The sequence below is a fragment of the Ornithodoros turicata genome, chromosome 10 (genome assembly GCF_037126465.1).
Source record: "Ornithodoros turicata isolate Travis chromosome 10, ASM3712646v1, whole genome shotgun sequence".
Classification (NCBI taxonomy): Eukaryota; Metazoa; Arthropoda; class Arachnida; order Ixodida; family Argasidae; genus Ornithodoros; species Ornithodoros turicata.
Window position 1 is genome coordinate 16,840,336 of NC_088210.1, and position 13,872 is coordinate 16,854,207.

The 13,872-nt window shown below is 44.6% G+C and overlaps 1 protein-coding gene across 4 annotated transcripts in view; it reads right to left on the bottom strand.

Annotated features, from left to right (window-relative positions):
- The window catches only part of LOC135370711 (oxysterol-binding protein 1-like), a 23,227-nt gene continuing 9,355 nt past the window's right edge, over window positions 1-13,872 (bottom strand). For all 4 annotated transcript variants that reach the window (XM_064604514.1, XM_064604515.1, XM_064604516.1 and 1 more), the window contains 9 exons: window positions 13,650-13,851; window positions 12,816-12,900; window positions 12,607-12,742; window positions 10,581-10,742; window positions 9,469-9,714; window positions 4,048-4,359; window positions 3,112-3,281; window positions 1,976-2,196; window positions 1-1,187 (listed from right to left, as the gene is read on the bottom strand). In XM_064604514.1, the coding sequence (XP_064460584.1) occupies window positions 1,042-1,187; window positions 1,976-2,196; window positions 3,112-3,281; window positions 4,048-4,359; window positions 9,469-9,714; window positions 10,581-10,742; window positions 12,607-12,742; window positions 12,816-12,900; window positions 13,650-13,851 (1,680 nt within the window). In that variant the 3' untranslated portion in view covers window positions 1-1,041. The remainder of the gene's footprint in view (window positions 1,188-1,975; window positions 2,197-3,111; window positions 3,282-4,047; window positions 4,360-9,468; window positions 9,715-10,580; window positions 10,743-12,606; window positions 12,743-12,815; window positions 12,901-13,649; window positions 13,852-13,872) is intronic.

Here is a 13,872-nt window from a genome sequence, read left to right on the forward strand (position 1 = left end):
TTAAAAACAACACATATTTTAATCGTATATTCTATGTATATGTACAAGATCGTAGCTAAGCATGTACACACTGCCGCAGCAGCTGCCGGAATCCACGCTGGCCAGAAGCATTTAGAGGTTATCTTACAGCTTCAATATTTCCAGTTTGTTCCATAAAGCACGCCGTTGGCGAAAAATCTGACATTTGCGTGGACAGACTATGAAGTTCTCATTCCATCCTGGAGTTATTGTGACATTGTATATTTGTTATATTACTACTACCTTCTAAGATAGGGTGATTTGGTTGATTGATATAGCGGTGATGCATTCTAAGCCTGCAACACTCTCCACTTAAGGTTAGACTGCTGTGAGGCTCATGCCATCATCAATGCTAAAATTTCCCTAGGACATTCCCCAGGATTTTGTATTCATAGGAGCTGCTAACTATATCAAAAAGAATCGTAAAAACTGAAGCTACACTCAGCTCCTCGAGTAAGAAACTAGTGGCTGCCAAGCACCAAGGTAAGAAGCAATTCACTGAACACCCTAAGAAGGCAGACCAACATATGCAAATTATTGACACATCTAAGATAAGTGCTCTAATATTGCCACGCTTATATAACTCACCACTTTATGAAACCTCCAAAGCAAGGAGAGAAACACATCAGGAAGCACTTCCCTATAGGCTTCCCGCTCGCCCTGAAATGATGCACGCTCCACCACGTTTTAACAGAGCACGCCACCTTCTTTCAAATTTCCGCTTCAATAAATGTCTCTTTCACGCGGCTCAATGAGCTTTGCACTCCAACAATGGCGGAACGAAGGCCAGCCGTGCCAACAACTGCGGTAAGTACCAAAACTGGGCTCATTCCTAAAGAAAGTGTCTGTGTCACAAAAAAGCATCACACCCCCAGGCACCAATCCTGCGGCCAAAGCACTCGCTGCATCAATGATATTCCCCCATTTGCAGAAAAACGAAAGCACTACATCAGTGTGGCAATAAAACTTTGTGGGCAGGTGGAACGAGAAGGTCAAGGAAAGCGTTGCGGAAAAAAAGAGAGATCACAAGTAGATGCTCGGACAGCGGTCCCATCGTCCTTCTTCTTTGCAGGTCCAGTATTCACCCTGGTAAACGTGGATGGGGTTCCCCGTGATGGTGTCCATCTCCTTTTTGAACCAGACGGGCTCGTACACGACATATGGCCTTCCTGCATTGGAAACGTGTATCATAAAACAATGCCCCACACCTGGACTCTTGTATAGCTTGGGACAAAAGTTTACGGAACACTAGGGTGTCGCCATTTCTCCATCGGAGTGACACCTGAACAGCAAGAAAATACTGTATTGGTGGCTGAATCTGTACCTTGGCAAGTTCGTTTTCAAGGGCCTTCCAGGTGTACCCGAAGTGACAATGATGCGTAGTTAGGGGCCTTTAGTTTTTTTATTAATTGGGGAGGGGGGAGAGGGGTAATGAATCAGGTTTATTTCAGGAGCCGTAAAACAGGGTGAAATCCGGCGATATCGGGTGGTAGAGCACATTTTTGGATGGAAAATGGTAAAAGATCACTTCTCGCATTTTAGACGAACAGAAAGATGTTGAATGGCCGTGCTGAACGTGCAGAGATTAGTGTGTTCCCCAGTGCCAATATTGGTGGCTGAATTGGCAGTTTGCCAAGCTTTCACGCTTCTTCGTGTTTTACACCGAGTCACGATGATACAAATCTGGGGTAATAGAGCCCCTGCACCGGGAGTGCCACCTCCCTTCCCCTCCCACAAATAATGGATCCCTTCCCATACCAGGTGACACAAGATAAATAACGATACCATACCACACACACACACACATACAAAAAAAAGTCACATACTCGAAGCTACAGGCCCCTTGTGTTGTTTTTAACGTCACCCCCCGTTCCATCACGTCACCCGGTGCGAACTACACCCCTCGCACCCCCCCTAGTGACGTGTCACCGCTCCAGCCAACGGGTACCCAGCTTACCTTGTGCTGCTGCAGCCTCCGCTTCGGCCTCCCGCTGTCGTCGCACGCTGCGCTGCTTCTCCTCTAGCTGGAGCTTGATTTGGTTCGCTTCGTCCCAGTTGCCTTCCTCCATGAAGCGCTGGTCGGGACGATTCCGGCTGTCAGTCGGCGCGACGTTGGGCTCCGGCTCATTCAGCTGACAGGCTAGCACCGTGAAGTTGTACATGCGCTCATAGTCGTCACTACATAGTGTGAATTGCACGTTAAGGAAATTTCACAACCACTTTGTCTTATTTCAAGTTCAGTATTCAGAACTGTGTTATGTGTAGGGCCAGAAGCTTCAGGATTAAATCCGATTGCTCCCCAAGTGTATCGAAGATGGCTACGAGCAACCCTGGGTTAAACTCGGTATCCGCAGTACGAGCTGGACCTACGGCCGCAGAAAATCTGGGCACTACACGGTGAAAAAATAAAAATAAAAGAGATACTTCACACAAAAACCTACCGTACTCGTTTTGACCTGCAGGGCACATTTCAGGAGCACTCTATCATAATAACTATAATTTGTGCCTTTACGTTGAAAGACAACTACGGTCTCGAGATTGAACAGATTGAATTTGCCCACAAGTAGGTTATGTAACATGCACTAAGATTTCAACACCAGGCACACTGTGTTCAACGCCCTTTACGAAAGGCCGCATGTTCAAGCAACTTGTACAGCTTGATCGAGAGTTGATCTGAATGCAGCTTCACCGTGCGAAGTGGTCGGTTCTTAGCGGAAATAAAGAGAGAGAAGGTTTGGGCTATCCCACTCATGTTACAGGAAGTGTCCGCCAGGGGGCAACGACATTGCCTTCAGCTGTGGTTATTAACGCAGCGCCTGCTGTGACTTTATAGTGATTATGCTCACTGCATGTTAACTGATATCGCTGAGAGGAGATGTTGTTGTCCCGTTCATACTTATCTGGGGACAATCTTGTGTGCATGAGTTGATCATCAGAAGCGTTGTATGAAAGGGATTGAAGATAAACGCCCCCACAAGTGTATGAAATATTTATTGCACCCAGAATAAAGAATTTTCGAGGGAGGAAAATAAAAAATGAGAACCGTTTCCAGAAAAGCAACTGGCCCTAACTGTGCATGGTTGTGTTCCTCACCTGGGCATGACACGACGCCATATTACTTTTGGAGTAGCAGACTCTAAAATAGCTTTGCCTTTGAGGGATCCATGGCTTCCTACAACTCGCGCATACTCCATTTTGCTGTCCCATGTACCTTGAAGGACACACATCGCAGTCCCTTCTTTGTCCGTCACCACTCCCGTTACCTGCGCATGAGTGGCAGAAAGTAGGTCCAACAAACCGTGAGGTAGTCAAACTCCGGATACCACTGATGCCATTGGACCCTTATCTCTGTCTACTAGTATAGGACGCGGTGTTGTCAAAAAATAGGGCGCAACAGCTGAGAAGTGGTTCAGTCCATGTAAAAAGAATGTGCCACAGTAATATACCGATGCACGTATGAAAATCAGTTTATCAATACCCAACTAAATACTAGAACAAGCAGTGGTCCATACTTACTCCATGTTGAAGCAATGTGATGCTTATTTTACTGAGAAACACTACAAGTTCTCTAATTGAATTAACATACAAGATGGACAAAAAATTCATTCGTCGTAATACATGAGATCTCCCGCGCACCCCACAAACTCCTCCCAAAACACAAAAAAAAGTACACAGACAAAGCATACCAGAGCAGTCTTAGCTATACCAGAGAGCGGCACACTCTGCTTTTCCCAGTGCCTCGCTTTTGCACACCTACAAAGCATCCCTGCACATCTAATCTTGGAACTTGGAATCTGGAACAGCCTTCCCCAGGCGGTGGTTGACTGTGACACACTGTCTTTATTTGAGGATGGCATCTCACAATATTACAGAGCGTTATAGGTTTTCTCTTAATTGTAAGTGTCCTTTTTAACTTGTGCGATTATCTGTTCATCGCATGTCTTCTGTATTCGTGTTTGTACTGTCCCTCCTTCTATGGCATTCATGCCAAAAGTATTACAAAAAATAAATTTAAAAATTAGCACCTACCTTGCGAGGAGTCTCCCGGGAAAAGTACGAGTAGGGGATAAACTTGAGATGGCAGGCGTGCCCCGTCGTGTGATTGGTGATGTCCATATCGCCGTGGTGATCCACCCATAACTTGCCCACGATAATGTTGTGCACCACGGTGGTGACCTTGCGCCAAGTGAAGTGGTTCTCGCCAATCACCAGATGAACCACTCCAAGGGGAACAACCTGCAAGTACTTGCCACGGAACTTGCTCGACATGGAGAACTCCTGCCAGCAGCGCCAGCCACGTCCCTCGCAGTACTGAGCCAACATCGGTGGATGGTGGCTGACCTGAAAACGGTAAAAACCTCATTATCAATCAACCAACCAATCGATCGTTCAGTGAAGGGTGATTTCCTCTATGATTCTTCGATTTACCTAGGAGAGAAGAATCTGCTCCTCACACCTTTATATCACTGCACAAACCTCATTACTTTTGTTCAAGATGCACCAAGTAAGCGCACCTAAACAACTGCAGCTAAATGTACCAACTTGAGTGGGCTGCGTCGTTGTCTGCAATGTGGTCCTTGCCTAGCCCTACTTTGATTCTCATGTAGACACAACTATGATGGCATGCTGTCCAGCTGAGCATTGCTTTTGGCATATGCCTGATCACAATCTTGACAACAAGTAGGTTTCATGACTTATCAGATGCCCTATTCTGGGATTATGAGACTGATTGCTACACGTCAAGAACATTTTGATGACACATGACGACACGTCATCATCCAGTGCAAAGACAGTGACTTGCAACGGATCAGCAGTGGGCCTGTAGGCTCTACAAAGTGGTCCCCGCCTAAACCTGCTTTGCTTTTCATGCAGATAAGGAATGATGGCTCATTGTTCAGTAAGAAAACTGGAAACAGGTTCCTTGTAGAGTTCCCGAGCCCACATTACCTACAGCCCACATTAGTGTGTGTGTTACTCATCGACTATACATTAATTTAATGTATTATATGAATGAATGAATGAAATAAGACTGAGATAAAAATGATTGATTGATTGATTGACTACTGATGCAATGTGGGGATATCGAAACCAACCCTGGTCCTCCCAGGGAAACTCGGTCCAAACAGTTAGACCAATTTCTCAGCTTCTACGTGAATTAACGAGTTGATCCTCTGCGTTTGAAAAGGGTCAGTCATGCAGGTTATAAATGAGGTCCTACGTACACAGACTAAAATCTTAAACAAAATCACTAAAGAGTGACAGACTGTCTCTGCCACTGAAAACAAAACAAACAAAAACAAACAAACAAACAAACAAACAAACAAATTAAAAACATACAACATGGTAAACAAACTTTCTTTCATTGTCATTTCCCTGTGCAACAATTTACCACCTGAAATCACGATCACTTCCACATTTTCATTCTTTGATTAAAAGTCACCTCGTTTTGCAGTCTTGCCCACCTTGGGTCTTAAATAAATGGAAAAGAAAAAGACAGAAAGGAAATCTGTTGCTGTCACTTGTATTTTGTCCCTTGAATTTATGATTGCATATATTATTTTGCTATTGTGTATCTCAATTGTTATTTTGTAACATGTTACTAACAGGTATCTTCACCTTGCTTCCAGTCATTTTTATGTTATGTATTCAATATTATTTTTCGACTTGTGTCGTTTCACCAAGGCGATCAGATCTTCTAGCTCTGCTACTGGGCACCCCAGGCCAACTTGTTTTTGTTTTCGTTTTAGGAAATAAAGGAAAGAAAAGGAAACCAAAGTAAGCCCCACTGAACAGATGTGACGCGACAACCTAATACCTCAGGAAAGTTCACTCAGGCCACCTCTTGCTGACCTTGAAGACAGTTCTTTGCACGAGAATTTGACCTTTCACAGCATACCAGATGATGAGACGGAGACATGGTCACAATTCGAATCTAAGTTGCTAGCCCTTATTAATGCTGAGCTGGGTGTTCCAGTTCCAGAGTGGAACCGCCTTCCCGGTACCATCACCTCCATTACCGACGTCAAGCAATTTCAGAAGTGTTAATGCGATTATTTCTCCCTGCAGCCACTTTTCATTCTACATGCTGTGCACTTGTGCTGTCATTTTTTGTTCTCTAATAGATTCAAACCCTTCTTTATTTCTTTTTCTTTTTTTTTTCATATATACATATCTGCGCAATTTGTTCAGTTCTATCTGTGCAATGTGTTCAATAAGTGCAATTTTATTCATGTGGACCTAATGTGGAAATATTTTTTATGCTGCTTATATTAACATCTTTTTACAAATTGTTAACCTGCTCTCCTCTGTATTGCCTCGTGGCCCTGAGGGTAAATAAATAAATTAATGGGCGATGGGATGCTGCTCCTGCATGGTCCGAGTACGCCGACGCCGTGTATAAATGAGCCGTCAAGGATATCAAGGCCAAGCACCAATTTTTCTAATCAGCTACCTCTTATACTGAAAGAAAATCCAAAAAAATTTTGGAACATCGTCAACGATAACGATCAATCCAATATCTTGTTGCGCGATGCAGCTGGGGACTCTCTTCTTGGTCATCTGTGTACGGCCATTCTGAATCAACCTATCGCAGAGGTGACTTACTCCCCCATTACTCTGAGCAGGGATGAACTCCATGGACCAATGACCAATGTCCATGGACCAATGAACTCCATTACTGTTGATTCATAGGGCATGACTAAACTTATTCAGCAATTGTCACTAAATATCATCCAGCACTGGTTGTGACGCTATTAATGATTAACTCAAAATTTCTATTAAAAAATACAGTCATGTATTCGTCAATCTTTTTCAGGGAAATTTTTCAGCAGTCCCTGGACTCGGGTAGCTTTCCAAGCGGCTGGCGTGTGGGCAAGGTAATCCCTCTGCACCAATCAGGACGTAAACATAATACCACTAATTTCCGTCCCAATTTCTACAGCACTGGTTTCTTGGAACTACGAGAACGCATAATCTGTTCTCGCTTCTACAACATCTGGAATATAACTCCTTTTTGTTTTTCATCCCAGTCAACATGGATTTCGTGAATCATTTAAGCGCAAAACTCCACTGATTTCATTTACTCGTGTTTTGCATCGTGCATTCGATGAGAGCATCATGACTGACTGAGTTTTCTTGGATTTTGCAAAGGCATTTGATAAGGTTTCTCACAATCTTGTGTTGCACAAACGTAACACCGATGCAAACATGTTAGTCCTGCTACACTCCTTTTTGGTTGACAGGCTCCAGTATGTTTCGGCTAACGACTGTGAATCTGATCTAACACGTGTTCTTTCCAGCATGCCCCAGGACTCCATTCTTTACACTAATGACTTGCTTAACTGTGTTCACTCTAACATACGACTACTTATTTACTGATGACTGTGTCATTTATCGTGAAATTAAGCACAAGTCGGACATCACCGTTCTTCAATCTGATCGTGAATCCGTACTTACTTGGTGTATCACCTGGCACATGAAATTAAATAAATAAAATAAATAATAAAATAATAATAAATGAAATTAAATATTAATCAGTGCAAACACTTTACGACAGCTCATAATAGCCCCGCTTTCTCCCTCCTTGTATTACAACATCGCACTGAATAACACCCGCTCTCGAACCAGTATCAAGCTAGTACAAATACTTAGGGGTTATCACTACAGCTGATCTGTCCTGGAAAAATCCAGTCGAATAAATCATTAATAATGCCAGCTGGAACTTAGCCTACATCAGATGGAACTTCTCTCTTGTTCCTTTAGCCCTAGGACTAATGCAAACTAACACCGTACGAAAGCCTTGTGAGGTCAAAACTTGTATATGCTACAGCTGCCTGAGACCCGTATAGCGTACGGCGGGACCCGTATGGCGTAAATGTATGTCCCGTATGTTTCACACTTTTATGCCATTTAGCGAATCCGGAACAGGGCAGCACATTTTATCATGGGGAATTGCAGTCGCACCTTTAGCGTTACACTAACGAGATCTAATCTCTTCGGTTTATCATCACTTTCACGGCGTCGCAAAGTTAATCGTCCCGTCCTCTCTCATAAGGTCTATCACCATAATCCCTCAAATAAAATCACGTCTGCTTCTTGCTAAATATATTTCTTCTGGAGTAGGCCACTGTCGTAAAGAAGGCTTTCATCACTGTTTAATGCAGACCTTCACACGTCACATTACGTGACGTACTTCGCATGAGCGTCACTAGAACGTCATTACAATGGAACTGTATGCCTAGGTGTCTCACATCTATCACCAGCACCTCATTTTTCAGAAGCTCACTATGGGATCGATGTGTTGAATATGTGCTTCTCCATTGTACCAATGTTCATGTGTACTGCGTGTCATGTTGTTCTATGCTATTCTTATGTCTTGCAACCTTTTGTTATAAAGATTCTTTCACATTCCTTTCATACAACTTAATTCACTTCCTTCTACACTGTTCTTACCCTGAGGGTAATTAAATAGATAACTTAATAAACGAAACTCTCCAACCCCTCCTTTTCTTGAAGCTTTGCCTCTACGGCTAATATAGCTTATCACAGTCTTCCCTTTTTAATGTACAATTTAAATATTTCCTGCCACAACAGAACTGAGTTCTGTAGTGCAGAGACACATTTTACAGGTGGAATACTGAGGAATGCCTAGTGAATAGGAGAAGCAACGAATTGGTGCCGAAACAATGAAGAAGCATCAAAGATAGTGCAATTAAGATTCTGCTGTCCTCCCTATGTTACCTCATTCTCAAAGGAGTTTGCCCCTTCACAGCATGTCTCACGACGTTGCATGCATTTTGTTATTTCATAAGCTACCACATAATGAGGTTTGTAACCTCGAATATGAGCCCTTAAAATATGGCCCTATTATACAGGGGCTTGTGTTATACACATTGCGTAGGCATTGCGCCCTCAGCATTTCCAATCTGCCCTTCCCATCATCAGTTTATACAAAGATCGATCCTCGTCAGACCAGCGATAGCAATGTCGAAAACATGTAGCAGAACTTCCCGTATGCTAAATTCAGGGAGAAATCAGGACCTAGATATTACTCAAACAAACTATACTGGTCTTGTACAAACGGTAATGTAATTGAGTTTGCTGCCAAACAAGCTAGTGCACATTCCTACAGACGTTTCAGTGAGGGCAATTCGCTGGATAAAAATCGGGTTTCACCCTAAAGAGGCAACCTTCGATTCGGGCTGCAAATACGGGGAAGAAACGTGTTGAACACAAAAACTTCAGGCTCTAGTTGGAACTACAGTATGTATTACCATGGGAGAACGCAAAAATCTTGCATCACATTGTTCGGAGGTTCTCCCATGGGACGGTGAAAATGGGACTTCGCATTACATGCAGTCAAATGCGGTATACTAAGTTTTCACACCATGCGGAAGGTTCGAAATGGTGCAGGCAAAATCAAGGTAGGCAGCGAGGAAGCAAAAATGGTACCTGTTCAGAGATCGAGCGCCATCCGTAGTCATCTCGACGGTCACATTCATAAGTTTCTCCCAGGAGTGGATTGAAAGGCTTTCCTGTCCTATTGCTTGTTGTGGCATAGGAAGAAACAGCAAAAGCAGCAATGTAGACCAGCTGCATGGCCAGGTCATCCGTCTTGGCTGCTCGGTCCAGCAAATCGGAGTACTCATAGTCCTCCGTCAACCGTTGCAGAGTTGATAGTGGCTCGTTGAAGTTGACCTGAAAATCGTTCCTTTTTTTTTACAACTTAGTTTGAATCACTACTTCAAAAGTATTTTTAAAAAATCGAGGTTTTTGTTCAAGGCAAACCTAAATGAACGACATGACAGCAGACCAAATGAGAAAGGTGGCAATTTGGGGTAGTCTGTGGAGAGTACATCAAGTACAGCTCACATCAAAGTTAACTTGAACACCTCTGCAGCCTGCGAAGCGGGAAGAGAGCCACCCTGGCAGAGCCTAGCAGAGAACAATGCCTTCATAACGAGGGTCACTCCTCTGTGTATTCACACAAGCGACATCCTTGCGGAATATTCTACTGGAAGAAAATGTGAAAACACTGCTCACAGAGACGAAGTTCCGTCCAGTGATATGTTGAGCGTTCACACGGTGCTGGATATCGGGAGTGGCGTACTGCGCACATAGCAGACGACACTAAGCAGACGACACCGTCAGCGTCTTTCCTATCGTCTGCTATGGAATATCTTGTGGCCGTGTGGCATGATATTCCTCACGGTTAGCAGTAAACGTGAACACTGGACATTGAGCGCTCTCACTCAGAAAGCTATTTCTACTAAGCACCACCAGGGTCACCAGGCCGGAATGGCGTTCAAGTTAACTCTGACACGAGCCGTACACAATCAGCAGCAGGGACATGTACTTGGACAGACAAAATGCTTTGGACAAATGATCAAGGTGATGTATCATGAGTCTGCTGCATGACACAAAATTCTGGGCGTTAGCCGTTCTATATTACCACTCAGTACGCCAAAAAGATGTCTTGAGGTGTGTGTTTTTTGTTTATTTGTTTTTTCACCTTACAGCATTACATTTCTCATGGTAAGGCTAAAAGAGTAACATTCACTCACAGGCATGGGTATCTTCGTAAGTTCTTTCCCAATACAGTTCTTCATGATGGACCACAGACTGAGGCTGCAATTAGGCTTCTCTGGGATCCGCTGACGTCGCTGACGCTTGGGTATGTCATCAGGACAATCTCCGTCTACCGACTTTGGAGTAACTGCACCGGTCTGTAGCAGAGACAGGGATTTATGTTGCAGCACAACAAGACTGTGATAGTTTCCATAAGAACTACACAGACCAGAGGAGCATTGATAAGCTCTGTGGCAAGAGTCAACAACAGACTATGTCGCTGGTGTTCTCTAACTGCCTTGCACCAGTAAGTTTTCCCCACCATTTTTGTTAACAGTGAGGTGTTGATGGCTGTATCTGTATTCATGACAAATTGGCAACGTGTTAAGAGTGTCAACGAGTGAAGGTCTACCTCGGATTCACGATTTTTTCTAATGAAGATGGCGCCACACGAAAGTCTCGGTCAGAGCTGTTTATTGCGGAGAGTTTGATCGTTGGGAGGAGCCTGTCTCAAAGCATGTCATTTGACGTCACATGACGGGCAGCGCGAAGGCCAGTGCTGCCATTTTGGAGCTGAACATCAAAATCTCCCTGCGCCTTTCATTCCGCCATTTTGGAGAGGAGACACAGCCTTAAAGTCTCCCCATGACGCTGCGGTTCCCCCTCCATTCCAGCCAGGTGGGCAGAGCGATGATGGGTCTGACGCCATGGCAAGGTACCCTCCTCCGCGCGGCAAAAATCAACGAATGGCCAAACTCTCCCCATAAACGGCTCTCATCAGGGTCTCAAGCCTGGTGAGCACTTTAACCAGCACCCTTGTCAAACGTAACTCCATCCTCTGCAAGAGCATGTAGTCCCAAAAACATGCGCGACCTCATTGACTTTTGAGGAGCAGAGTATACTTCACATTTCTGTTAGGATTGCCAAGGTCAACTGCACTAAATAAATAAAGGAAGTCTAAACGAAGGCCGATTCTTTCTCACGGTTCCTTCGCGGGCTGCATCTTCTGATTTCTCTGGGTTATGTTATCCTGGCCTTTCACGTTAGACCTTTTGAATGCATGCAAAAGCCAAGTGTTATGTTTCATTCATCCACTCTTATATTTACAGTTTGGCTCATTTATATTCACATAAATCATAGCCTAGTTCACCTGAAGTCACTAAATAGGTGCCTACCCACACGACCCGTGGGTGCAGGTACCTCCAGCAGAACTGGAGTGGATGCCATTTGGGAGGCCATGTGTGCTGATGCAGTGCAGGTGGAGAATTAGGTACCCATGCAGGCCTCTAACTATAGCACTCTGGTGTCAGATGCATACATATTGTGCACTCGCTGAGGAGAACCATTAACTACCATAATTTCATGCGTATAAGCCGCACCGCAGATAAGCCGCAGGACGCGTTTTTAGGAAAGCTTTGAAATTTTTCTGGCAGATAAGCCGCACTCGCAGATAAGCCGCGGGCAATACGAGACGACTGATTTGTGCGACAAAGGAGACCATAGGGAAGGCCATCAACCCTGTGGTCCATACTCCGGGGTCAGCTCTTGAGTTCTACCAAGATCGGATTGTGCACTTGTTGGGCGTTTTTCATTGATTGATGGGTCAGTGGTCTTCCAGAAGACGTGAATCACTGTCACCACTTTCGTTAAAGCTGCTTTGGGGAATGCACCAGGAAGATTAATCTACTCGAATGTGGACCCGTCCCTGTTACGCACTGTTCGTGCATCAGCAGGGCAGTGCTGTTCCAGAGACACTGTCGGCCCTTTCGTTAAAACCGGCGTATGGGAAAAATACCAGGAAAAAAATAGTCATCAGATAAGCCGCACTGGTGGATAAGCCGCAGAGCGCCCGTGAGAAAAAAAAATCGCGCATAAGCCGCGGCTAATATGCATGAAATTATGGTACTCAGTTTTTTCTTCTTTTTTTTCATATCTCTTGCAACATGATGTGGTTTAACAATCCGAGCAAGTTCAACTTCACAGTTCATCAAGAACTAGACATTAGTGAACGGCAGCACTCACACTTCCTGGTCCCCTGTTCCTACGAGTTATGACGCCAGCCTCCTCACAAGCATGGTCACTTTCCGCGTCTGAATCCGTCGCCTGACCTTCCGATGCACGACCCTCGCTCTGTAGGCTCAATCCACTAGACGTTCGCCTGCAACAAAATGCCGTTATAGGTAATGGCAAGGCCACCAGGCTATTTTAGGACTACTAACAGACCACAATACCTGTGTCCCTTTCCCGGGATTGACACAACAAAGTCAGCAGCCGAGTTTTCTGGGGCGTCAAAGAATTCATCATCATCCGAGTGTGCTGCAGGACGTGAAACAGAGAACGCAACGTGGTTACATTAAATCCTACAAGGTTACATGGTTACACAAACAACTGTAGCTGTGCAAATAAGTATTCAGATTCTTCTGATACTGAAAGCAAAAAGTTGTACTTTCCGTTAGAATTTTGAACTGAATGTGGAATTTTATATTTGAAGCAAAGCAATGACTCTTCCAAGCGAAGTATATACCAACAGTTCCGAAGCTGCACTCGTAAGCACAGAAATGCCAGCACACAGGGTATTTAACAAAGTGAGTGCCACAAAAGGAGGCAGTGCTCATGTTGGTGGTGGAATTTGCACTTTTTCTTCGACTTTTCTTTTGTTTCTTTTTGTTTTACCCGAAGAGACAATGGTTCACTTCTGGTGGTAAAGACGGATTTTATCCTAAACCACAAGGCTCTATCCATCTTCCTTATCTCCAATTATCACGATGGTTTGTAGCGTGAAATACACTATGCAGGTAGGCTATACAAGCTGTCTGCACAGCTCTCCAGTTTTCCTCTTTCCCCTATTGCGCATGGAGCGGCACCATTGGTGCCCCTCATACATATGGGGGCACATTTCAAGGTAGTGTGCACATGGTTCCTTCTGCGGATAAATGCCAGTCTACGAATGTCCCCTTGTTGCTGCCTTGTGAGTGGACAAACAATTCATCATGTGGCTTCTCCAAACTTTGCCCTCTCCCCTGGCCAGAGATGAACCGTCGTAGTGCATTCGTTTTTGTAAGTACCTGAGGATGAGTTGTGCTGTGCAGACGTAACACCTGAGGCAGTACCAGCTGCCTCCTGTGCTGCCCGCTCAAGGTGGGAATGTTGCTTCGCCAACTGTTCCAAGACTTCTTGGAGACGTACACACTGCTCGTGCTCATGTTGCAGCATGCGGACCCACTTACGGCCCTGCGACTGCGCCAGCTGTACATACTCGCTGCAGGCCTGAAATCAACAGGGCGGATA